General features: G+C 42.4%; 3 protein-coding genes across 5 annotated transcripts in view; 1 reads left to right on the top strand and 2 right to left on the bottom strand.

Annotated features, from left to right (window-relative positions):
- Positions 1-663, bottom strand: part of LOC125464036 (protein HIRA) — a 93,344-nt gene extending 92,681 nt beyond the window's left edge. The window contains exon 1 of the mRNA XM_048556014.1: positions 526-663. Within this exon, the coding sequence (XP_048411971.1) occupies positions 526-562 (37 nt within the window). The 5' untranslated portion in view covers positions 563-663. The remainder of the gene's footprint in view (positions 1-525) is intronic.
- Positions 664-9,174: 8,511 nt separating this feature from the next.
- On the top strand, positions 9,175-16,856 carry mrpl40 (mitochondrial ribosomal protein L40). 3 transcript variants are annotated; one of them, XM_048556474.2, is made up of 4 exons: positions 9,177-9,342; positions 11,511-11,594; positions 14,013-14,168; positions 16,463-16,856. In XM_048556474.2, exons 1-4 carry the CDS (start codon positions 9,308-9,310, stop codon positions 16,770-16,772), a joined length of 585 nt encoding a protein of 194 aa, XP_048412431.1. In that variant the 5' UTR covers positions 9,177-9,307; the 3' UTR covers positions 16,773-16,856. The 3 variants fall into 3 exon arrangements, with proteins under 3 accessions (XP_048412432.1, XP_048412431.1, XP_048412433.1); XM_048556476.2 differs by having other exon boundaries at positions 9,192-9,346; XM_048556475.2 differs by lacking the exon at positions 11,511-11,594 and having other exon boundaries at positions 9,175-9,342.
- Positions 16,857-18,212: 1,356 nt separating this feature from the next.
- On the bottom strand, positions 18,213-20,696 carry c26h22orf39 (chromosome 26 C22orf39 homolog). Its single transcript, XM_048556479.2, has 3 exons — positions 20,571-20,696; positions 20,086-20,253; positions 18,213-18,613 (listed from the first exon to the last, which is right to left on the bottom strand). The coding sequence occupies exons 1-3, from the start codon at positions 20,649-20,651 to the stop codon at positions 18,488-18,490; spliced, it is 375 nt and encodes a 124-aa protein (XP_048412436.1). The 5' UTR covers positions 20,652-20,696; the 3' UTR covers positions 18,213-18,487.
- Positions 20,697-24,453: the final 3,757 nt, after the last annotated feature.

Here is a 24,453-nt window from a genome sequence, read left to right as displayed (position 1 = left end):
CAGTGGGTAGAAAAGTGGGTTTGCTGATCAGTTATAAGTTTTGAATGGAAATGCGGGTTCCAGGAACTGCACGACCTATTTCTAATCCTATTTCTTATTTTAAGATTGTTGTAGTTAATTATCCCAAGCACAAGTCTCCATGGTGACTGGTTCAGTTCCGGTATCCAACTTCACATTTGGTCCTCCAATACACACACGGTGCATGACTGAACCTTGACCCCAACCGCGGCGGGCACAGGGTTAGGTACAGATGTCTACTTAGATGTTTAGGCAGAACTCTGTAACTTGGTAATCCTACTCCATTCTCTCTTGGATTTCTATCACTCATTCAAGGCTGTTGGGTCTCCTGGATCTCCAGCTCTCCATGCAAGGACCCAGCTTCGATCCCACTCATCTGAGAGTCAGAGCAGGCTTTAGTCCCTGCCATTAACCCCCATTCTGTTTGTATGTGTCTGACAGATGCAGTCACCTTAGCCCTCCCCAGCTTCCTGCCTCCCATTGCAAGGCGAGATCTTCCCCGCTCACCATTGTGATGGACCCAAGCGGGTTTCAGCAGCTTCATGCTGGGCCCTGACGCCTGGGACTCGAGCTGCACCTCACTCAGTCCTGGTGTCACCGTCCCGGGGCGGCCCCGGTCTCTCACTCCGCTCCCGCCGGAAGGGAGCAACGCGCTCAGCGCTCCCCGGAAAGCCGCGAACCGCGGCCGCAACGCTCCGAGGAAAAGTCAAGGTCAGAATAAACGTTCCTGTGCGAGATGAAGACCCCACTGCTCCCTCCAGAAGGTGATCCATTCGGTCAGTGCTCTTAGACCAGGAATTCTGACTTTCAGAAACATCTGCAGCCCTGCACCTGGACGCTGAGCAATCTAACTGATTCATTTATTTATGTATGTTGTAGATGTGGGATAAATGAAGGGTGTTTGATGACCCAACAAACCTAAATCCCCATTCCTTTTGCCTGTGACTTGTATGTTCAGCAACTGGCAAATCCTTCAGCTCCCTGGTGGAGAGAATGCTGTCCCAGTCACTACACGGAAGTGAAATCCAGTTACTCCCTAAGGTTTCCATTTATGGAAAGAGGCACTTGTATGATTTCAGGGAATGAAGGAATTCAGTCAAGTGGATAGATTGGACATGTTGTTCTCTACATCCCCAGAAGAGGAATGAGAAAGAAGATTTGGCAGATGAGCTCAAAACCTTGAGACTAATTCAGGAGAAACTGTTCTACTAGCAGAAAGGCTGACAGCCAGCAATCGCAAATTAAACGTCACTGGCAAAAGAACCAACTAGTCTACATTTGGAGCAATGCTCCACAATACAAGTGGCTATGGTCCAGAACTCACTATCTGAAAGTAGATTCGATCGTGCCTTGCAAATGATAGATTGTAATAACGTATGAAGGAAAGATATTGCAGGAAAAGTGTTTGGAGACAAACTAAGTTACTTTTGCAGAAGACCATAAGAAACAACAACAGGAGTAGGACATTCAGCACCTATAGTGTGGTCCACGATTCAATAGGATCATGACTGATCCACCATTCCTCATGTTCATTTGCCTGCACTTTCCCCATAACCCTCGACTCCCCTACTCATCAAGAAATTTATACGCCTCACAGCTGCCTGTAACAATGAATTCCAAAGACGTAGAACACTCAGAGAAGTTCTTCTTCATTTCAATCTTAAATTGGCATCACTTAATTCTGAGACTTTGACCTCTGATCCTAGACTGTCCCTTGAGGAGAAACATTCTCCCAGCATTTAGCCTGTCAAGTCCTTTAAGAATTCTATGTCTTTTAATAAGATCACCACTTATTTGTCTAAAATCCAATGAATAGAGTCCCAACCTGTCTAACCTTTGTTCTTTAGACAATCCCTCGATAGAAGGATCTTCTTAGTGAACCGTCTGTAAAATAATATATATCTTTTAAATAAGGGAACTAAGGCTGCTCACAGTACTCCAGCAGCTTGTACAGTTGCAATAAGACTTCCTTAATCTTATTTTCCAAACCCCTTGAAATAGGGCCAACTTTCCAGTAGCCTTCCTGATTACCTGCTCCACCTGTGTGCTAGCTTTCTGAGTTTCATGCACAAGTACACCCCAGTCATTTTCTGCAGTTTTTCTCCATTGAACTAATACTCTGCTCTTTTGCTCTCTCTTCCAAAATGACCAACTACACATTTGCAGTGTGGAGCAACCAAAATGGTTTACTACATTGCATTCATCCGACGATTTTATGACTTTTTCAACAGCTCAAGAGTCCCAAAGTACTTACAGCCAATCAAGTATTTTAAATATAATTACTGGAATTAATAGGACATGTATCAACCAATTAAAGTGCAGCAAAATCTCTCAAGTCGTAACAAAATAAGATAATTTGTCAGGGAGGAACCAGGGTTTGATTTTCTCTTTGTGGCCTAAGATGCTTTATGCTCAATTTATAAGATGGGCATAGTTTAAACAAACATCCCATCATTTAAAGAAAAACCTCCTGCTACAGTGCAACACACCCTCACTACTGCATTCAAGTATCACCCTTGATTTATGCTCAAATCAGTTAAAATTCTAATGAAATTGTACTTGATTTGTTTGGAGGGAAGTTAAACTTTGAGGTCACTTAGTTTTCTAGATTATTGTATACAGAACTGACAAATTAGCCTGGGTCAATTATTCGCTATGATAAAAAAATTCAATTTATTAGATGATGGGATTAAGAAGCAAATTACAATTCCATTTCTGGAGAGAAAAGCAATTTAGAGGTGTGATAACGGGAAGGGTAGCATGAAAACAAAGGATGAATTTATTGTCATTTCCGGTACTTAAGATCTTTTCCATGATTGTGTTTTAATTGTCACACAAAAGCAAAAATATACAACAAATCGGTAGAAAAACAATATGCACACAATATTCCAGAACAAATGACGTAGCACTCTCATCTTCTACACCAAATTATTGTATTTGTTTGCAGGTTTAATTAATTTATTAAAAGACCTACATTTATATCGTGTCTTTCATGACCCACCAGATCTTCCAAAGAACATTCCAGCTAACTATATACATTTTTTTATTCATAGGACATGGACCAGCATTTGTTGCCAATGCCTAGTTGCACTTGAGAAGCTATTGGCAAGCTGCCTTCTTGAAAAACTGCGGTCCAAATACTGTAGGTACATACACAAGGTCATCAGGGAGGAAATTGCAGGATTTTGCCCCAGTGACAGTGAACGAACAGCAATTCTTCTAAGTCAGGTTGGTGGGTGTCTGAGAGGTAGCGGTGTTCTTATCTGTCTGCTGCCCTTGTCCTTCTGGATGGATGTGGCCATGGGTTTGGAAGGTGTTGTCTAAAGATCTCTGGTGAATTTCTGCAATCCATCTTGTAGATAGTACACAGTTCTGTTACTAAATGTCAGCAGTAGATTAACTGATTGTCATATGTACCAAAATACAGTGAAAAGTTTTGTTTACGAGCAGTACAGGCAGATCACAGTAAGCAAAGGATGTACAGATCAAAAAGACTTGGAAGCATGCAGCTTACATTATTTGAAGTGACAGTCCATTTAATAATCAGATAACAGCTGAAAACAAGCTTTCTTGAACCTGCTTAAGCGTGTGTTGAGGCTTCTGTAACTTCTGCTTGACAGAAGCGATTGTAGGAGGTCATTACCAGGGTGATGTGGGCCACCTCTCCACGGCAGCGAGCCGTGTAAACACAGTCCGTAGATGGCAGGTTGGCTTCCGTGATGGTCTGGGCTGAGCACACCTCCTTCTGCAGTTTTATACAGTTCTAGGCAGAGCAGTTACCATACCAGGCCTTTATGAACCCTGACAGTGTGCTTTCAATAGTGCATCTGTAGAGGTTGGTGAGGGAACTTATGGACATGCCACTGTAGAGGTTGGTGAGGGAACTTATGGACATGCTACTGTAGAGGTTGGTGAGGGAACTTATGGACATGCCACTGTAGAGGTTGGTGAGGGAACTTATGGACATGCCACTGTAGAGGTTGGTGAGGGAACTTATGGACATGCCAAATTTCCTGAGCCGCCTGAGGAAGAAGAGGCGCTGTTGTGCCTTTGTGACTGTCGCTTTTATATGGGAAATCCAGGTCAGGTCATCAGTTAACGTTACTCTGAGGAACTTGATGCTCTTCATTTTCTCAACGTCAGTTCCGTTGATGTAGATGGGGGCGTACGGTCCTTTCTTTATGAAGTCGATGATCAGTTGTTTAGTTTAACCGATGTTGAGAGATTGTTTTTGTTGCAACATGTCACCAAGCCCTCTGTGTCCCTTCTGTATTTCGACTTGTCATTGTTAGATACTGAATGTTTGTGAATGAGGCACCAGTCGAGTGGGTTGCTTTCATCTGGATGATGTCAAGCCTCTTGGGTGTTGTTGGGGCTGCACCCATCCATACAAGTGGGGCATATTCAGTCCAAAGATGTGCGGGCTAGGTGGATTGGCCATGCTAAATTGCCCGTAGTGTTCAGGGGTGTGTGGATTATAGGGGGAGTGGGTCTGGGTGGGATGCTGCAAGGGGCTGTGTGGACTTGTTGGGCTGAAGGGCCTGTTTCCGCACTGTAGGGAATCTAACCTAATATTCCATCACACTCGTGACCTGTGCCTTCTAGATGGTGGACAGGCTTTGGCAATCCAGGAGTTGAGCTACTTGCCTCTGTTGCAGCTTCTGTGTTTATATGGGCGAGTCCAGTTAAGCTTCTGGTCAATGGCAACCCCCAGGATGTTGACAGTAGAGAATGTTACTTGCCACCTGTCAGCCTAAGCTGGATATTGTCCAAATCTTGTTACACTGCTTCAGTATCTGAGGAATCAACAATGGTGGTCACTATTGCAATACAGGAATAATGTAGAAACTGTACAGACAGTAAACTGCTACAGACAGCAATATAACAAAGTGTGAAGCTGGATGAACACAGCAGGCCAAGCAGCATCTCAGGAGCACAAAAGCTGATGTTTCGGGCCTAGACCCTTCAACAGAGAGGGCAGGTTGGATTCTCCAGCATCTGCAGTTTCCATTATCACAGACAGCAATATAATTTTTTTAATGGTTGTGTTTGAGAGTTAAATATTGGCTGAAGCAGCAGGAATAGTTTCCCTGCTGTTCTTGAAAATAATGTCCTATTGAGATCTTTTATGTTCACTAGGAAGAGTAGATTTCAACTGAAATATGGATGACCACTAAAATAACCCATGATGTGGAAGAACAGCACCTCATTTTCCCCTTGAGGACCCTGCAGTCTTCAGGACTCAATATCGAGTTTAAAAGTTTTAGGGCCTGAGCATCTTCTGCCATCACTTTTGCCCAACCCCCATGTACAATGACTTGTCCTGAAGTGGACTGCTACCACAACCATCCCATTGTCAGCTACTAATGGTCCCCATTAGCAGCTACTCATTCCTCAAGGCTGACCTTTATCCATTCATTTGTCTGCCCAGCTGTTGTTCTCTTTCTCTGGGCTCCGTCTCCACCTATTGTTTACTTCTCCCTGACCCCCCCCCCCCCCCCCCCCCCCCCCCCCGGCCACCCCATTCCATTTTCAGCATAGATACCAACATTTTCAGAGCTATAATCAGTTATGGAGAAGAGTCACTGGATCTGAAACATTAAGTCTGCTTTCTCTCCACAGATATTGCCAGAACTGCTGAAATTTTCCAGCAATTTCTATTTTTGTTTCTGATTTCCAGCACCCACAGTTCTTTTGATTTTTTTTTGTTTCATGGTTAGATTCTATCATGTTGGAAATGGTCATTGCACTGCATTTGTGTGCTATAAATATAAGTGGATGAATCTTATGAACCGAAGACTGGATGTTGCCCAGGTCTTGCTGTATATGGATATGAACAACTTCAGTACCTGTGGTGTCGCAAATGGTGCTGAACATTGTGCAGTCATTGTGCTGTGTTCATCCAGCTCTACGCCTCGTTATCTCAGCATTAGAGGAGCAGGAAAGCTGACATTTCGGGTCTTGACCCTTGTCAGCTTTCCTGCTCCTCTGATGCTGCTTGGCCTGCTGTGTTCATCCAGCTCTACACTTTGTCATTCAGATTCTCCAGCACAGCAGTTCCTACTATCTCTGAATACAAAACAATGATCATTTATAAAATTTCATAAGTAAGAAGTTTCAAAAACAAGCCCCCCAGACGGCCCATACCGCTGCATATTTAAGGAAGTGGTCCTTGAAATAGTGGACGTACTGGTGGTCATCTTACAAGATTCTACGGACTCTGGAATAGTTCCTACAGATTGGAGGATAGACAATGTATCCCACCCTCCCCCACTCCATATTTAAAAAGGGAGGTAGAGAGGAAACCAGGAATTATACATCAGTCAGCCTGACATTGATAGTAGAGAAAATGCTAGAGTCCATTACAAAATTAATTCATAGCCGAGCATTTGAAAAACATTGGCAGAATTGGACAGCGTCAGCATGGACTTCGAAAAGGGAGACTGTGCTTGACAAATCTACTAGATTTATTTGAGGATGTAACTAGTAGAGGGCAACCATGAAGAGGTGAGCATGGTTTATTCAGACCTTCAGAAGGCTTTCAACAGAAGTCCCACATAAGACTTTAGTGTATAAAATTAAAGCGCATAGGAATGGAGGAAGCGTACTGAGCTAGATAGAAAACGAGTTAGCAGACAGGCAACAAACAGCAGGGATAAACACCGTTTGGAGCTGGAGGAACACAGCAGGTCAGGCAGCAGCAGAGGAGTAGGAAAGATGACATTCGGGTTGGGACATTTCTTCAGAAATCGGGAGAGAGAAAACAGCTGGTAAATAATAGACGGAAGGGGCTGAGTCTTGTGGATGGTTACTGAGGTGGTGATAGGTGGATGCAGGTGGGTGTAGTGGGGATTGGTCGGTGGGCAGGGTGGGGCGGATAGGTTGGGAAGAAGATGGACAGGTTGTGTCAGGTCAAGGAGGTGGGGATGACAGGGAGCTTTGGACATGGGGTGAGGCCGGGGTGGAATATTTTAAAACTGGTGAATTCCATGTTCAGGCCATTGGGCTGTGGGCTCCTGAGGTGGAAAATGAGGTCTTTCCCTTTCAGTTTGCATGTGATGTCATTGTGGCTCTGGAGGTGGCCCAGGATGGACATCAGGGGATCAGGAGGTGGTGTCTCTTTGCTGTCCTCAGCTCCATGCTCGCAGCCTTTTGCCGGCATCTTCTCTCACTACAGTCAACCTTACCCCAGCTCAGAGCCTCTCTCTCCCAGAACTGCAAAAGACCTCCTCTGTTTTTCATTCTGCACAGGATCCACGCCATCAACCAACACTTTTACTCCACCCTATCGGACATCAAGCTTAATAAGTACACATCCTGGAGCTGAGATAATTGACCTCCAACAGTCACAATCTTTATGCCAGCTACGACTCAAATCAGCAGAAAATTTTCCCCAATTCCCACTGACTGCAGCTTTGCTTGTGCTCTTTGATACCAAATTCAATCAAATGTTGCCCTGATGTTAAGTGCAATAAATTTTGCCCAGCCTCTGGAGTTCAGCAATTTTTTTCCAAGTTTCGACAGGGCCACCATGAGGTCAAGAGCCAAGTAGCCCTGCTAGAACCCAACCTTAGCTTCACTGAGCAGGCTTTTCCTTTGCAAGCGTTGCTTGATACCACTGTTAACAATCACTGTCATCACTTTGTTGATGTCTAAGAGTAGGCTACAAGGCATTAATTGGCTGAGTTGGATTTGTCCTGCTTTTTGTGCACAGCACATACCTGGCCAATTTACAACATCATTAGGTAAGTGCCAATATTGTAACTATTAGAAGCTGGGTAATTATAGGTAGAGGCACAACTTGTTCCGGAGCAGAGTTCTTCACTACTATTCAATTTGTTACTGTTGGAATACTGTCGGGGCAAAAGCTTTTGCAGCATCCAGTGTCTCTGCCATTTCTCAATATCACATTAATGAATGAAATTGGTTGAAGACTGGTCCCTGTGATTCTGTTGACCTCGGAAGAGGACCAAGATGCATCATTCACTCAGGACTTCTGGCTGTGCCGGGCTCCCCCATCATTTTGGATCAGGATATTTGTAGAACTTTTGCAGTTCCTATTAGTTGTTTAATTATTCAACGCCAGTCACAACCGGATCTGGCAAAACTCCAGTGGGGTTGTCCAGTCTGTTGCATGCTGCTTCCACTACTTGGCAGACAAGTAGTCCTACGATGTGGGTTTATCAGGTTGACATTTCATTTTTAGGCATACCTGATGTTGTTCCTGGCATGGCTTCCTGCAGTCTTTATTAAACCAGGACTGCTGTCCCAGTTTGATGGTCTTCGTAGAACATGCTGGGCCATGAGGTTATACAGATTGCGGATTGGATATACTTCTGCTGTTGATGCCCTACAGCATCTCATGGTTACCCAATTTCGCTCTATTCAAAATCTGCCCCAATGAGTGCTGTAGTAACTGCCACAATAGAAGGTACACTCAGTATACTGACAGAACTGTGTGGTCATTTCCATCACTACCTCAAGCAGACCCTGTCTAGCACTTATGTCCTTTAGGACTACGCCAGCTCAGTTTGTGGTGGTGCAACTCTTTGTGATCAATGTTGAAGTTCCCTAACCCATAATACAAGTGTTGTTCAACCTGAAGAAATAATGATTCAACAGATAGGGAAATCAGGATGTTTCCTTACCCAAATTCAACGTGAGACTTCATGGTATAAAGATGACAGATTCCCTAAATGACAGTAGTAAATCCAGTGGGATTTTTAGACTACCTTTTCATTTTATACTGTTATTGAGTTCAAATTTCGTCATTCGCCATGGTGGCATTCAAACCCATGTCCTCATAACATTACAGTACAAACAAAATAGTGCAACTGTAGCTTGGGTCCCAAATGTTACCTCGTGCTTTCTCTCCCCAGATGCTGCCAGATTTGCTGAGTTTCTCCAGCAGTTCCTATTTCCATATCCAGATATTGGCCTGGGGTTTTGAATTACTTGTCCAATAACTTCACCGCTGCACCATCGCTTCGCCAAACAGAAAAGCATTGTGTGCAACCTTAATTTACTTGGCATTAAGAACTTAGGACAGAGGTTCAATTTTACAAAAAACCCAGTGTTTGCTTAGGTCCTTGGGTGTACTCGGAACATTCAGAGTGCATGTTGCGCTCCAGTCGGAATATATATCCGTGGGCATGAGACGCTGGTGTTGGTGCGACGCTGAAAGCGGATCGGGTGTGAGTGGAAGACGGAGGCAGGGAGTTGGGGAGAGAGAGGATTGGTGAAAGGTGGAGGGAGTGACTGGAGGAGGTGCTGGCGCCGCACGGAAAATATGTCGTGGGGAATGCGGTCGGTTCTCGGCCTGATGTAAGTACGTACTGGGTTTGGGATGGGAGAGACCATGGGTCAATGAAGTGATCTCTCCCTGGGAGGATTGTGAGGCCGTTTTACCAGCCTCCAGTGTCAAAGTCCATGTGTAGGCAAAGGGCCTCAAAGTAAATGAAAGAAGTTACATTTATACAGCACCCACCACAATCTCGGAGTCCTCAGCGATGCTATAATTGAAAAGTATCAACTGAAGAAATTTAGTGTCTGTGGTCCACGTTGACCTCACAACAGCAACCAGATAACCAGGAAATTGGACACTGTCACTGCTGGGAATCTGAAATCAAAGCAGAAATATACTGGAAATGTACAGCAGTTTAGGCAGCATCTGTGGAGAGAGTAACAGTTAACCTTACAGTTCTGTGACCTTTCATCAGACGGAGAAAACGGTCTTGAGGGCAGTGTTATAGTTATTATGTAAGTGTAATTTTTTTTTCATTTGTTCATGGGATGTGGACTTCTCTGGCTGGACTGGCAATTATTGCCCGTTCCAGAGGGATGGGTCTGGAGTCACATGTAGGCCAGACCAGGTAAGGATAGCAGTTTCCTTCTCTAAAGGACATTAGTGAACCAAATTTTTCACCCTGACAATCTTCAGTGGTTTCCTTGGTCATCGTTACTGTCTTAATACCAGATCTTGCAAACTTCACCATCAGCCATAGTAGGATTTGAACCCAGATCCCCAGAACGTTATCTAGGTCAATGAATTAATAGTCCAGTGATAATGCCACTAGGCCGTCACTTCTTTGTTTTTCACTGCCATAGTCTGCTAATATTGTCCATCGGCTAGTAAGCCCTAACTCCAGGTTAATGTTCTGGGAACAAGGGTTCAATTCTGCCATGGTAGATGGTGAAATTTGAATTTGATATAAATCCGATCTTATGGTGACCAAACAAATGTTCATGGTTGTTCAGGAAAAGAAGTCTTCCATTCTTACCTGCTCTGGCTTGCATGTGATTCCAGACCCACAGCAATGTGACTCTTAACTGCCCTCTGAAATGACCTTGAGAATCAATTAGATCAAGGGCAACAAGGCATAAGTTACAAATACAGACCTTGCCAGTGGCTCCTACATCCCATACAACAACAATAAACAAGATCCTGAGCAAGGGTTATGTGAATTTGTGAGAGCAAATACAAGCTGAGTGACCAGAGATAATGGGAACTGCAGATGCTGGAGAATCCAAGATAACAAAAGTGTGAAGCTGGATGAACACAGCAGGCCAAGCAGCATCTCAGGAGCACAAAAGCTGACGTTTCAGACCTGGACCCTTCATTACATCAGCTTTTGTGCTCCTGAGATGCTGCTGGGCCTGCTGTGTTCATCCAGCTTCACTTAGTTAACAAGCTGAGTGACCATTTTGTCTGACCTAGAATTTCTGGTGGCTTGTCATTTTAATTACACAACTTTGCTCTCATTTCTGTCCTTGACATAATGCACTGTTCCAATGAGGCTTACTCTTCAAGAAAAGCACCTCATCTTTCAACTGGACACTGTTGAAAGGAGAACAGAAATATTAAAGTCAGTGAATGAGAAGGAGATGAATGTATAAAGTGGAACAAAAGAGATGGATTTGGAGCAAAACATGGGAGCTGAGCCTTAAAGCAACTAAAGTAAGAGGGAATGTTTCATCTCCAAGAAGTTAAACAAAAGCTGAGCTGGACAAATGATGCAGAGGAGGATATATAATTTTTGGCAAAGAATAAAGTTTGAATCTTCGCTCCTTATAAACCAGGAGTCTGCAAGGTTCAGCTAGAGAGAGATGATACTGGGACCAGGAAGCTGGGTTTTTGACTAAGGCTGAAAAACCTTTGCTGCTTTTAGAGAAATGTTCTACCTTATTCAGGTAAGTAATCTAACAGTACATTGATGAATGTGGAGTTGACATTGTTGGCAGAAAATGGGGACAGCCCGGTGTCATCTGTATTTGTATGTTGACTGACAGAACTGTGTTGTTGAGATACAGTTCCTTGAGGCAGTCGCATTTTACTCCGGGGTTCCTCTGAGTCAGTTTTTCGTTTCCTCCATTCGTATTGTCTCAGTTAGATCTAGCTGCTAGGAGGAGATAATAACTACTTGAAGCAACAACAGTCATATGTGTGGATATCATAACTGAAATCTAGAACATTATCTTTCATTGTTTTCCAGTCCTCGTGCAGTGTGGCATGCTTCTGTTCGAGACAGTCACTGGCAGATTTCCCTCTTGGGACTCAGAGCATCCTTACCAATGAGGTACAGTAAATCTTAAGACAAGCTGCAGCCTTTCTGCCTGGGTTGGCTTGAAAAATGCAGTTGGCGCTGAACATTGTGCAGTCGACACAGAACATCCCACCTTCTGACCTCTGTGATGGAGGGACAATTGATAAAGCAGCTTAAGATGGATGAGTCTAGAACTTAAGGCCCTGACGTAGGTAGCGGCCCTTGTGATGCAGTGATAGTGGTACCTCAGAGCCAGGAGACCAGGGTTCAAATACCAACTGCTCCAGAGGTAAATAGTAACATCGCTGAACATCAGAGATAGCAAGAACTGCGGATGCTGGAGTCAGAATCAACACAGTGTGGAGCTGGAGGAACACAGCAGGTCAGGCAGCATCGGAGGAGCAGGAAAGTTGACATTTCGAGTCGGGGTCCTGACCTGAAACATCAACTTTCCTCTTCCTCTGATGATGCCTGACCTGCTGTGTTTCATCAGCTCCATACTGAGTCAACATCTCTGAACACGTTGTTTAGAAACTGTCTAGAGCCTGAGGAACTCCTGTAGTGATGTCCTGGGCTTGAAATGATTGACCTCCACAAACATAATCATCTTCCTTTGGGCTGAGTATGACTCTTAAGTAGTGAACGGTTTTCCCAGATTCCCATTGACTGTGGTTTTGCTAGTGCTCTTTGGTACAACATTGGGTTAAATGCTGCTTTGAAATCAAGGACAGACACTTTCACCTCACCTCTGGAGTTTTAATCTTCAGTCTACATTTGGACCTGGACTGTAATATGGTCTGGAGCTCAGTGGTCCTGGCAGAATCCAAATTAAATGTCAGTGAGCAGATCACTGCTGAGCAAATGCAACTTGTTTGCACTGCCAAACATCCCTTCCATCACTTTGCTGATGATTGACTGTAGACTGATGGAGCAGTAGCTATTCAGGTTGGTTCATCTTGCTTATTGACAACAGGGCAGAGTTAGACAATTTTCCACCATGTAGTTTCAGTATCTGTGTCATATCTGTACTGGAACAACATGACCTGAGTTACATTTAATTCCAAAGCATGTGTTTCCAATACTATTTGCTGGAATGTTGTCAGGCCCCATAGCCTTTGCAGTATTCAGTACCTTCAACAATTTCTTGATACTTCATGGAATTAATTGAAATGCCTGACAACTGGTATCTGTGTTGCTGGTGACCTCTGAAGGAGGCTGAGATGAATCATCTGCTTGGCACTTCTGGCTGAAGATTGTTGCGAATATTGGGGTCTTGTCTTTTGCACATATGTGCTAAGGCTTCCCATTATGGAGGATGGGTATATTTGTGACTCTACGCCTCCTCCTCCTCCAGTGAGTTATTTTAATTGTCCACTATCATTTATAGCTGGATGTAGCAGGATTGCAGAATTTAGATCTGAACTGGTTCTTGTGGCATCACTTATCTTTGTCTGTTGTTTGATTTTTGCTGTTTGGCATATGAGTAGTCCTGAGTTGTAGCTTCACCAGGTTATTTCCTTATTTTCAGACATGTTTGATAGCATTCCTGGCATACCCTTGTGCACTCTTCAGTCAACCAAGGGTTGATCCCAGGTTTGTAGGCAATGGTATTGTTGTGGGTGGGGACTGCCAGGTCAGTGAGGTTCCAGAATGGGATTCAACAAAATTAACCTGTTGCTAAAGACCTCCATCACCTCATGAGTCCCAGTTTGAAGTTGTGAAAACAAAACGTTCAGTGAAAAAGTATCAGAACATGAGTTTCAATTTGCTAAGTTTGAAATCACCACCTTCAGTATATCATGTTAGTGTTTGAAAGGATAAACTTGTATAAAAAAGTATACTTTGCACATAGATTATAGAGACTAACTGAAATAATTAATATTAGGAGGAATTAGAGAGATTTTTAATTGGTAATGGGGAGAAGGCATGAAAACGGAGGCAAGGAGCATATCAGCCATGATTGAATGGTGGAGCAGACTCGACGGGTCAAACGGTCTAATTCTGCCCTTCTTTCTGATGATCTTATTAACTTATAATATTGCTGTGTGATAAAACAAAATACTGAGGTCACTGGAAATATAAAATGATGCACATCAATTTATGTAAGCCTCATGGCCCATGTTGAAAGAGAAAAGTGGAGACTATTCATCTTTAGAAATAAGTTAGCAAATATAAACCAGGCTGCTGCCAATGACTTTGTGGCAATTTCATTCATTTGCAGACGTCAGAAAGCAGAACATATAGGCTATCTGAAATAAACCAATGCATTTGGCTTGGGAACAGAAGGGGTGTCAGAAAAACAAAACATTGATATGGAAAGAAAATTATTTCTTCCATTGAAGCTCATCCTGAAATCATTTCATCAAAGGGTGTTGTGTCATGGAGCGATGCTCAGGAGGGAAAGCTGTAGCCAATGTTATTGCCTCAATGTTGTAAGAACTTGTTTTGCAGAGCTGAACCCAGGAAAAAGAAGAAAATAGATCCCAAGAGAGAACAGGCAGCGAGAGACCGTCTGCGCAAAAGACTAAAAAAATTAGAACGTGTTCCTCCAGAGCTGATCCCAATTGAAGATTTCATCACTCCAACTAAGTTACTCGATGAATCAAGGTTTGTGTTGTCTGACAGAAATCTAAAAGATTTCATGGTTCCCAAAAGCAAAATGACCTTCTCTGAATAGTCTGGTTTTGGCAGGAAATTAGATGCCTTTGTGGTTGTGTCTTTCTTCTGTTTGTGTCATGGGTTCAGAATTATAAAGAGTTTAACTGCTAAACATTTGAAATAGCACATATGCCTACGCTAAGACATGAAGCTTGTCTCGAGGAAAGACCACATTTTTAAATTCCCTCCTGAGATATGGGCATTACTTGCTATGGCAACATTTATTGTTCATCCGTAATTGCCATCAAAGGTAATAGTGAGCCACCTTGTTGAAGTCTTCACAAATGCTTAACACTTAAGCATCTAGCGAGTTTTGAGGAGATTTATAGCTCAGGTTGAGGTTCTGGATGTGAGTTTGCTCGCTGTGCTGGAAGGTTAGTTTTCAGACGTTTCGTCACCATTCTAGGTAACATCATCAGTGAGCCTCCCACGAAGCGCTGGTGTTATGTCCCGCCTTCTATTTATCTGTTTAGGTTTCTGTGTGTTGGTGATGTCATTTCCTGTTCTTTTTCTCAGGGGATGGTAGATTGATTTGGAGCCAATGTGTTTGTTGATGGAGTTCCGGTTGGAATGCCATGCTTCTAGGGAACCAACCCAAGGAAACCTAAACAGATAAATAGAAAGCGGGACATAACACCAGCGCGTCATCGGAGGCTCACTGATGATGTTACCTAGAATGGTGACGAAACGTCTGAAAACTAACCTTCCAGCTCAGCGAGCAAACTCACATCCAGAACTTAAGCATCTATTTATTCCAGCCATTTGGCTTCACACTGCAGGTTCTAGAAGGGGCTTTTTCACTATGAAGTATCTGACACACAAAACCAATCACTGTACTAATGAATATCCTGCAAAATCAATATAAATACCTGACATTTATACTTGATACAATTTCACTTTTCATCCATAATTATATATGAAGTCTTGTTGCTACACATAGCACACATTTCATGGATAATCGCAACACTAGGTTAAATTGTTTTAGTGCTGGTTGGAGATTTTTTTGATTCTTTTAATTAGTTGCAAATACTCATTCTGAACAATTGTTTCAGTATTTGAATTGGTTTTGCTATGTGGCTGAAGGAGTTCATTCTCAGACCTGAACCACCACCACTTGAAAGTGTATTTGTTTGTGGCATCAGCATTGCCTGTCTTCCTCCAGCTAGAAGAGGCCAGTGACTCCAACACCTGAACTAAGGAGAGAGGAATAATGGGTCCAAGGTCAAAATGTAAAAAGGGAAAATCAAATCAAGAGAGGTTATTGTATTGTGATGAGATGGTTAGAGGCAGTAAGTGCAGGTGAAAGACAGAAAAGTGAATTCAGGGATCAGATGACTATAGTGTTTGGCACAGGTAACTGATAAGTTTATCCAGTCCCTCAATCTGTAAATACTCAGGGTTTGTGTATGTCTTTATTCCTAACTTTGAGCTCAGAGAGACAGCGGTAGAGCTGCATTCCATTCATATACTGTCCTTCAGATAATCTGTTAAAACTAAAACTCTGGTCTGCTCGCGTGTAAAATATCCCAAGGCACAACAAGAAGAAAACTTGAAACTCTCAATCAGCCAGCCCATTCATTAGGTGAAAATGCAGTATCCATTGTAACCAAATACAATGACCATATTATACACAAGATTCTAGTTAGACCAATGACCAGTCTGTTTTTGGACATGTATTTTAAGGAAGGCACAACTACACACTTCTATTTGTTGAAAAACAATGGAATTCATTCTGAAATACTGGTTACTATTTATTCTTGATTAATATTATTTAAACAGATTATCTTTCTGTGGAAGTTGACTTGTTGTATTCATACACAAAAATGGTGATTGCCTTTAAAAAGTATTTAATGAGTTGTAAATAGTTTTAGGACATTGAGGTTTGTGAAAAATACTTTATCAATGCAAAGCTTGATATCTTCCTTGAATGAAGAAATTGATTAGTGAGTTCTGGTGTCCATCCTTAATCAATATCAACAGTACACAGGCAGGTCATTCATCACACTGTTTCAGGAACCTTGCTGTGCACGAAATGTTTGCAATTTTGGTCACAATAATCATTTCACTTTCAACTAATTAAATATCTGCAGTACTTTGAATGTTATTTCTCATAAATATCTTCATTAGTGCAGATGTTGAGATTGCAGTTTGACCTAAATCAATGCAATGTAAATACTATGTTCATAAGAATTTAGCATACGTAGAGCCCAAATAAAGTTTTGTTTTTAATGTGCTGCCTACAGAGTCCGCGATCCTCCCAAGCTGCCAATGGAAGAGAGCGAGAGGCGAGCACTTCTGATGAAAGAGTGGTCACGTTATAAGCAGAAAGAATATGAAAAAGAAGCTGAAATGATTCAGTGCATGATTAAGGCACAACAGCAGGCCCTGCAGGAACTGCAGCTTGAATCAGAAGAGTTGTACCAGGCTGCCATTAAACGGGACCGAGGACTGTTTCCATTGGAGTTGCAAGGATGCAGTTTTACTCCTCCTATTGCTAACTACCAAGCGCCTGATGGAAAATACAGAGATATCACAAAAGTCTACACACAATGACACACATTAGATGCTTGCTTATGGTTTGTCATTTCAAACTGATTTTCTCATAAATAAAGTGAATAGTGCCATGCGAATGTCAAACTCACTGCTGCTGTGTTAATTTTTAAACAGGTTACAAGTTTCTAGAAAGGATTTAAGATTAGGGTTGTAAGATTAGGTTTGTAACTTTTAATGTGACAGTAGTCCTTGCTATTACATGGAAATATTTCTGCTGCCTGTAACTATGTGCAGGTTACAAATTGTGGTTATAGCATTACCAATGTAGCTAAGTGACAGTAGTCAGTAAAGTAAAAAGATTAAGTCCTTCAGAGTGAAATTAATTGTACAAATGGTGTAAGGTTCACTTGTAGAAATGTGATGTTTTTCATTGCCTGTGTTATGTTGATACTAGTCACAATACAAATTTTCTGGTGCACCCAGTATTTCTCCCTTCTGCAAAGTCATCAGGATCTAAAAATGGTATGATAGACTGGACACCCTATTAAATGAAAAGTCGCAGTTCCTATAATTATGCTGTTGAAGTCATATTGGAAAATAAAATGATTTTAAGGTAGGACTGTTAGAGAGAATCTTCTGCAGATTAAAGTATCAATTTTTTAAACAATGATGAAAGTGTGACTTTAGAGTGAGATGTTGGAAATATTGTTTGAATAGTTATGGAAAAGAATGAACTATATTAAGGGATGATGTTGGCCAACGTATTTACCTTAATCAGAATTCTATTCAGATCTTTGTCAGACAGTCAAAAATCAAACAATTGCAAAATAATATTTGGACAGACCACCAGAGCTGTGTTTTCTAAACAAATATTCATAACTTTATTTGTATATTTATATTTTGATTTTTTTTTTCCTTTATCTACTTTATTTATAAAGTAAAGTAGGTGTCTGGTAAATCTGGGAAGGCAGTGATGTTGTAATGTTATTGGAGTAATAATCCAGGCCTCAGTCTAATGGTCTAGCTTTGTGAGTTTGAACTATGTAACTACTGTCAATTGTCATTAAAAAGACCGGATTCACTAATACCCACTTAGGGCCTACTTTGATTCCACTTCCACAGTGAGGGATTGACTGTCTGGACAATAACTGCTGGCCTAACAGTGCCTCCCATAATTCCGTGAATGAAAAAAATAATGTTCGTATCAGAATGAACACAATAAGGAAAGTATGGTAATGATAATTTCTTCCCTCATACCTACGATAGTTTACAATTTGTGCATGAGCTTAAAAAGCTTCCTCTGTTTAAATTGCTCCCTGTTGATGCAATAACACTACCTCATGTTAGTTCAGGTTATCTCCACCACTTTTTTTTTTAAAAAAGTGAAATCTGGACTGGTGCCCAACTCAAATTAGATCTTAATTTCTTACATAAGTCACTCTAGAACACCCTCTCTAAGCATCTCACAGAGATAAAATAAGCATTCACAAGAGCCTGAAGTTAATGAAATTTACATGCTGGCAGTTTATTTATTGAAAACATCTTTACTGCAGCATAATCATTGAGAGAGTTGTATAACATTCTGATTGCCACCCTCATCTAGTTCCTATCAAAGTGAATCCAGGTTATTTAGTGTTCTCAAGACTCAAACCTGCTTCCATCTGGGTTCCCCTAAAACCAGTTATATAGGTTGCACTGCAGAATGGAGCTGACATGCTCACAAAAGCTGTATTGCATGACTGGCGATTTGTGACTCCAGATGTGATCAACTCCAGCTATTCCTCTTTTTTGTCACTTAGGGGTAGATGCCATTCAGCTGGTGGATTTTTCCTCATCACCCAGATTGGAAAGTGTATCTTTTGTTCTGCTAACCTCTTCTTCTCACTCTCACATAAAGCTATCTGTAAATTTAAAATAAACTTGCAGTTAGATCCACATTAGTAGCTACTTTCGACACAAGTTTTAGCTTTAAGTAAAAAAGATTTATTCATTGACAGTGATGGTGTCACTGGTTACGCATTTATTGCCCATCCCTAATTGCCCAGAAGGCATTCACAGTCAACCACATTGCTGTGGATCTGAAGTCATGTGTAGGCCAGACCAGGTAAGGATGGCAGTTTCCTTCCCTAAATGACATTAGTGAACCAGATGGGTTTTTCCAACAATCAACAATGGATTCATAGTCATCATTAGATTGTTAATTCCAGATATTTTATTGATTTCAAATTCCACCAACTGCCATGGCAGGATTTGAACCCAGGTCTGGGTCTGTGGATGAACAGTCTAGCAATATTAGTACTAGGCCATCACCTTCCTCTGCCAGCATTAACCAAGATCACCTATTTCCACTTCCACAACAGCTTGCCTGTTGCTGAAACCCATATTTACACTTTTCGGTCTAGTATTTTTCAATGAACTCTCGGGATCGCATCCCACATACTACCTTCTGTAAGCTTGATCATCCAAAATGCTGCTAAGCCTGCATTAAACTCATAAATTTAATTTACCTTCCAATGCTTACTGACCTATAACCGATTCCCACTGAAATATCTTAAATTTCAAAATTCTCATGGTTTACAAATCCTCCCGTGGCCCCTCTAAGTCTCCTCTTGTTTCACAACATTCATATTGATCATCTAATTCAAAATGCACATTTCCAATTTTAATAACCCCATGGCATTGTCTTTAACATGTTGTCCTCATTTAAGGCACTCCTTGAACATGCCTCTTTAACCAGGCTTTTGGTCAACACGTAATATTACCATATGGCTCTGTCGTACAACGCTGTGAAACACCTTGGTACGTTTTATTATAGTGAGGATGTTATATAGATTACTTGTTAATTCAAATAAAAGCAAAATACTTTTGGAAATCTGAAGTTTTAAAAGAGTAGTGGAAACTCAGCACATGTCTGGCAGCATCTGTGAAGAGACAAAGAATAACATGCGAGTCCAGTATGACTCTTCATTTGTTGAATATTTTATTAATCAGCATTAAATAGTTATTGTGTAACTAAAGTTTGGGTAGCTGGAACTGTCTTTCTAAAGTTGGGACCAAGGTGCCCAATACCAGTTTTAATCCTCATACTAGCGATTGGCATTTAAGCGTCACAGGTCAAGGTTGAAAAAATGGTGTGAGGCCCTCCAGAGAAACACTCATTGATGAGAGTTTATGCATTTAAAATTATTACTTCAGTTGGATGGCTGGTAGCTGCTTGTACACCGAGCAGAATTCTGCCTTCAGAAGAATACAGCAATGTGACAGAATAAGCAAAATAGGTATGTTCGTAAGTGTGCGTGGTTCTGAACGTTACCAGGATGGTATTTGGCCAAATCCAGTTATATTGCTTGTATAATATTTTCACAAATTTTACCTTAGCTTCGATAGACTTAAAACGTTCCCATTCCATGCAACTGTTGTAATCTTTCTTCCACTGTTTACACGAGGGGAACTTTCCGAATGTGTAATAGTGATGAAAGAGATTTCTCAGACTCCGGCAGTGTTTCCACTCACTCCGATAATCGTCGCACACTCGAGGAGGCTGCAAGGACAAGGTAGGCAGTTTAGATGGCCGGGGCACTTTTACAGACCACCCCATAAACTATTAAGTAAAGGTCATTGCTGCGCCAAGAACCCGAATTAAACTCCCCACAGTAAAATATAGCTGAGCAGTACTGTGTCTGAATGAGCGGAGTCCTGACTTCAGAGAGCAATGAGCGTTTACACAGATCCATTAGAGAAACCAAGTCATTTTAATCTTTGCACTGGATGTCCACCTACTTTCCCATAATAACAGTATGTAAAACTATGGCGAAAAGTGCTCCCAGGAACCTTATCCCAGTCAAGGCCCTTACTCACTCTCCACAGCTCCCCATCCGCCATCCTTCCGCTTTCAAGCTGACAGCGACCGACCAATAATCGTTCCCAGAACGACCCCATGCATGGATGTTTGACCAATAAACGATCAGGCGTGAAACACAACCCCACCCCCAGATGGAGCATTCAGACTCAGGCGTACCGTCGTATATTAATATTCACAAGACGAGCCAGCCAATCAGTGTACTAGCGGGCCGGGGCTTTCTCTTTGGAGACGTCACCGTTCCAGCGAGAGCCGTCAACTAGTCCATTCAAGTCGATGCGGCGAAACGTTAGAAAGTGCAATTAGACATTAAAGAAACATATTGAGGTCAACTATTTCTAAGATTGCGGATAGTTTTGGAAGATGAGATGTTTCGAAAACTAAAGAACTACGGATGCTGTGAATCGGGAGCAAAAACACAAGTTGATAGAAAAGCTCAGTGATAATGGGAACTGCAGATGCTGGAGAATCCGGGATAATAAAGTGTGGAGCTGGATGAACACAGCAGGCCAAGCAGCATCTCAGGAGCATAAAAACTGACGTTTCGGGCCTAGACCCTTCATCAGAAAAGCGGGAGGGGGAGAGGATTCTGAAATACATAGGGAGAAAGGGGGATGCGGACCGACGATGGATAGTGGAGAAGCTAGGTGGAGAGGAATATAGGTAGGGAGGGGATAGGTCAGTGCGGGGAGGACGGACAGGTCAAGGGGGCGGGATGAGGTGAGTAGGAAGGAAATGGAGGTGTGGCTTGAGGTGGGAGGAGCAGATAGGTGAGAGGAAGAACAGGTTAGGGATGCGGGAGGAACTGATTAGTGCCACAATAATCTCCCCTCCCCCTGCTGCATCCCAAAACCAGCGCAGCTCGTCCCCGCCTCCCTAACCTGTTCTTCCTCTTATCTTTCCCCACCTCAAGCTGCACCTCCATTTCCTTCCTACTAACCTCATCCCGCCTCCTTGTCCTGTCCGTCCTCCCCGGACTGACCTAACTCCACCATACCTCCCCACCTACACTCACCTCGACTGGCTCCATCCCCGCCTCTTTAACTTGTCTGTCTCCTCTCCACCTCTCCTCCTCTATCCATCTTCGATCCTCCTCCCCCTCTCTCCCTATTTATTTCAGAACCCTGTCCCCCTCCCCCTTTTCTAATGAAGGGTCCAGGCCTGAAACATCAGCTTTCGTGCTCCTCAGATGTTGCTTGGCCTGCTATGTTCATCCAGCTGTACACTTTGACTCAGAGCCAGGTTGATGTAACAATTTGGTAATGTGGTAGAAACTTGACTGGAAGTTATCTAGCCAGGACGTAACCAGTTTTTCAAAGTTTTTTTTGAGAAGCTTTATAAACAATTGATCTAGCCAAAGAGACAATTGCCACACTGCAAGTCGAATTCAGGAAGGCAGGTGCCCTGTGACACCAACCGCATCAACCACGACAGTACCCTAAAATCGCTGGATCTGTGCCTCATAACCACTGCAACTTCAACGATTGTATATTCAAACAAATCAGCAGAACAACAAAGGGATCTCTGATATCAGGACTGATAGCAGAAACAGTAATGCAAAGATTAGAAATGACAGCGCTTTCCCACTATGCAACCCAAACTCTAGGTCCAATTATGTAGATGACACGTTTGGGATTATCAAATGCACAAGAAGCAGCCCACCAACATACAAACAACATCCTCACTGGATTAAATTTCACAAAAGAAGAGAACAATAACTAACTACCCTTCCTAGATATAATGGTGGAACGCAAGAACAATGGGGAACTCCAGACCGGTGTACATAGAGGACCATACGGACCAGATACTTAATTACACCAACTCCAAACAGCTCCATCAGCAAGGACAACAAACTCAGACCACTGAACCTATGCCTCCCCACATACTTCATCTTTAACTGCCAAATATACAAACAAATCAATGGCAGACCGATGGGGTCACCCACCTCAGGACTTACCGCAGAGGCAGTCATGCAAAGACTGGAACACACTACCCTCCTCCTCATACAGCCAAAACTGTGGATCCGATACATGTTTGTCATCATTAAATGCACCAAATTAGAAGAGACACACCATCTCATCAACAATGTTGTCACTGGGATCAAATTTACGAGAGAAGAGGGGTAGAACAAATGACCAATGGGGAGTTCCAAACCACATAAAAAAGAGAGGAAGGCAACTCACATTGACCAATTCACAATTTCCACAGCAATCACCTCAATGTCCACAAACAAAGCTGTATTAGGACACTATTCAAAAGGACCACAACTCATGCCAGAATTAGCAACTATACAAGGTTTTTGCGAACAACAGATATCCCAACAACTTCATGTGCAGGTGCCTACTGGATAGACAATGCCAAGAGGACAGAGTCTTCCCCAAGACACTGGCCATGCTATCTTACTTCAAGAACATATCAGAACTGACGACAAGACTCCTACGACCACTAGGAATCATGGGAGCACACAAACTCATTGCCACACTACGACAAACACTCAAGGACTAAAGACACTGTACCCATGACATGCAGGACCAAGGTAGTTTACAAAATACCTCGCAATGACTGCAACAAACATTACATCAGCCAGACCAGAAGGAAACCAGCCATCAGGATACACGAACACCAGTTGCAGCAAAACAACACGATGAACTTTCCCCACCAAAGTGCACTCAGACAATGGAGGCCATTAATTTAACTGGGACAATGTGACCATACCAGCTCAAGCCAACCACAGACAAGTGTGGAATTTGTACAGGCCTAGTTTTCAACCTGTAGTGCAATCAACAAACATGTTGAATTAGACCTCATGTACAAACCCATGCAGAGCAGAACTGGAAATGACACAACCCAACTTAACAGACCAGATTACACAAATACTAAGCAGAGTAGAACAATTTCACTTCATCAGAGTCTGCACTGATGATGGGTACCTAGCATGGTGACAAAAGGTCTGTATGATAACCATCCAGCTCAGCGAGTAAGCCAACAAACTCATCCACAACCCAAGCTACAAATCTTCACAAGAACCTTAAACTCAATAACACCAGCAGCCACCCAACACCCATAAATGGAGCTGCATCAGGACATTATTCAAATGGGCCACAACACACTGCAGCAACCTGGAACTATGCAAAGCTGAACAAGAACACTTATACAGAGTTTTTAAAAGGAATGGATACCCAAAAGCACAAACTGCTGTTACATCTGCAACAGACCACAAGAAGAAGACACAACACGGCCAGACACACTAGTCACCCTACCACACATCAGGGACATATCAGAGATGACCATAAGACTACTCAGACTCCTAGGTGTCAGAGTAGCCCACAAACCAACAGCCACCCTATGACAGCTACTGACAGATGTAAAGGATCCTATACCCAAAACCAACAAATCCAACATAGTATATAAAATAAGGACTGAGAGAAACATTAAATAAGCCAAACCAGAAGAAAACTGGCAATAAGGATACATGGACACCAACTAGCCACCAAGAGACATGACTAATTCTCACTGGTCTCAGTACAAAGAAGGACATGAATTTGACTGAGAGAACACATCCATAATAGCTCAAGACAAACACAGACATGACAGAAAATGCCTGGAAGTGTTTGAAGCATTAAAGAGGCTTATTTAAAAGTGCAGGGTTACAGGGAAGAGGCAGAAGAATGGCACAAAGTCATAATAATCACTCAGAGTTTGGTGCATAAACAACAAGAGTAAGCTTATTTAAGAGTATTTGATACCAAGTTTGAAGCAGGAATGTAGGAGAGTAGTTACTGAAGAATTGATGTTTGAGATTGCAGGGAATTGAAGATGAAGAAGAGGGAGGCATGATGACAGGAGAGGTAAAGAACAAAAGGAGAGTAAGAACAAATAGGA

Source organism: Stegostoma tigrinum, chromosome 26 (assembly GCF_030684315.1).
Source record: "Stegostoma tigrinum isolate sSteTig4 chromosome 26, sSteTig4.hap1, whole genome shotgun sequence".
Classification (NCBI taxonomy): domain Eukaryota; kingdom Metazoa; phylum Chordata; class Chondrichthyes; order Orectolobiformes; family Stegostomatidae; genus Stegostoma; species Stegostoma tigrinum.
This window is presented reverse-complemented; position numbering and strand designations above follow the sequence as displayed.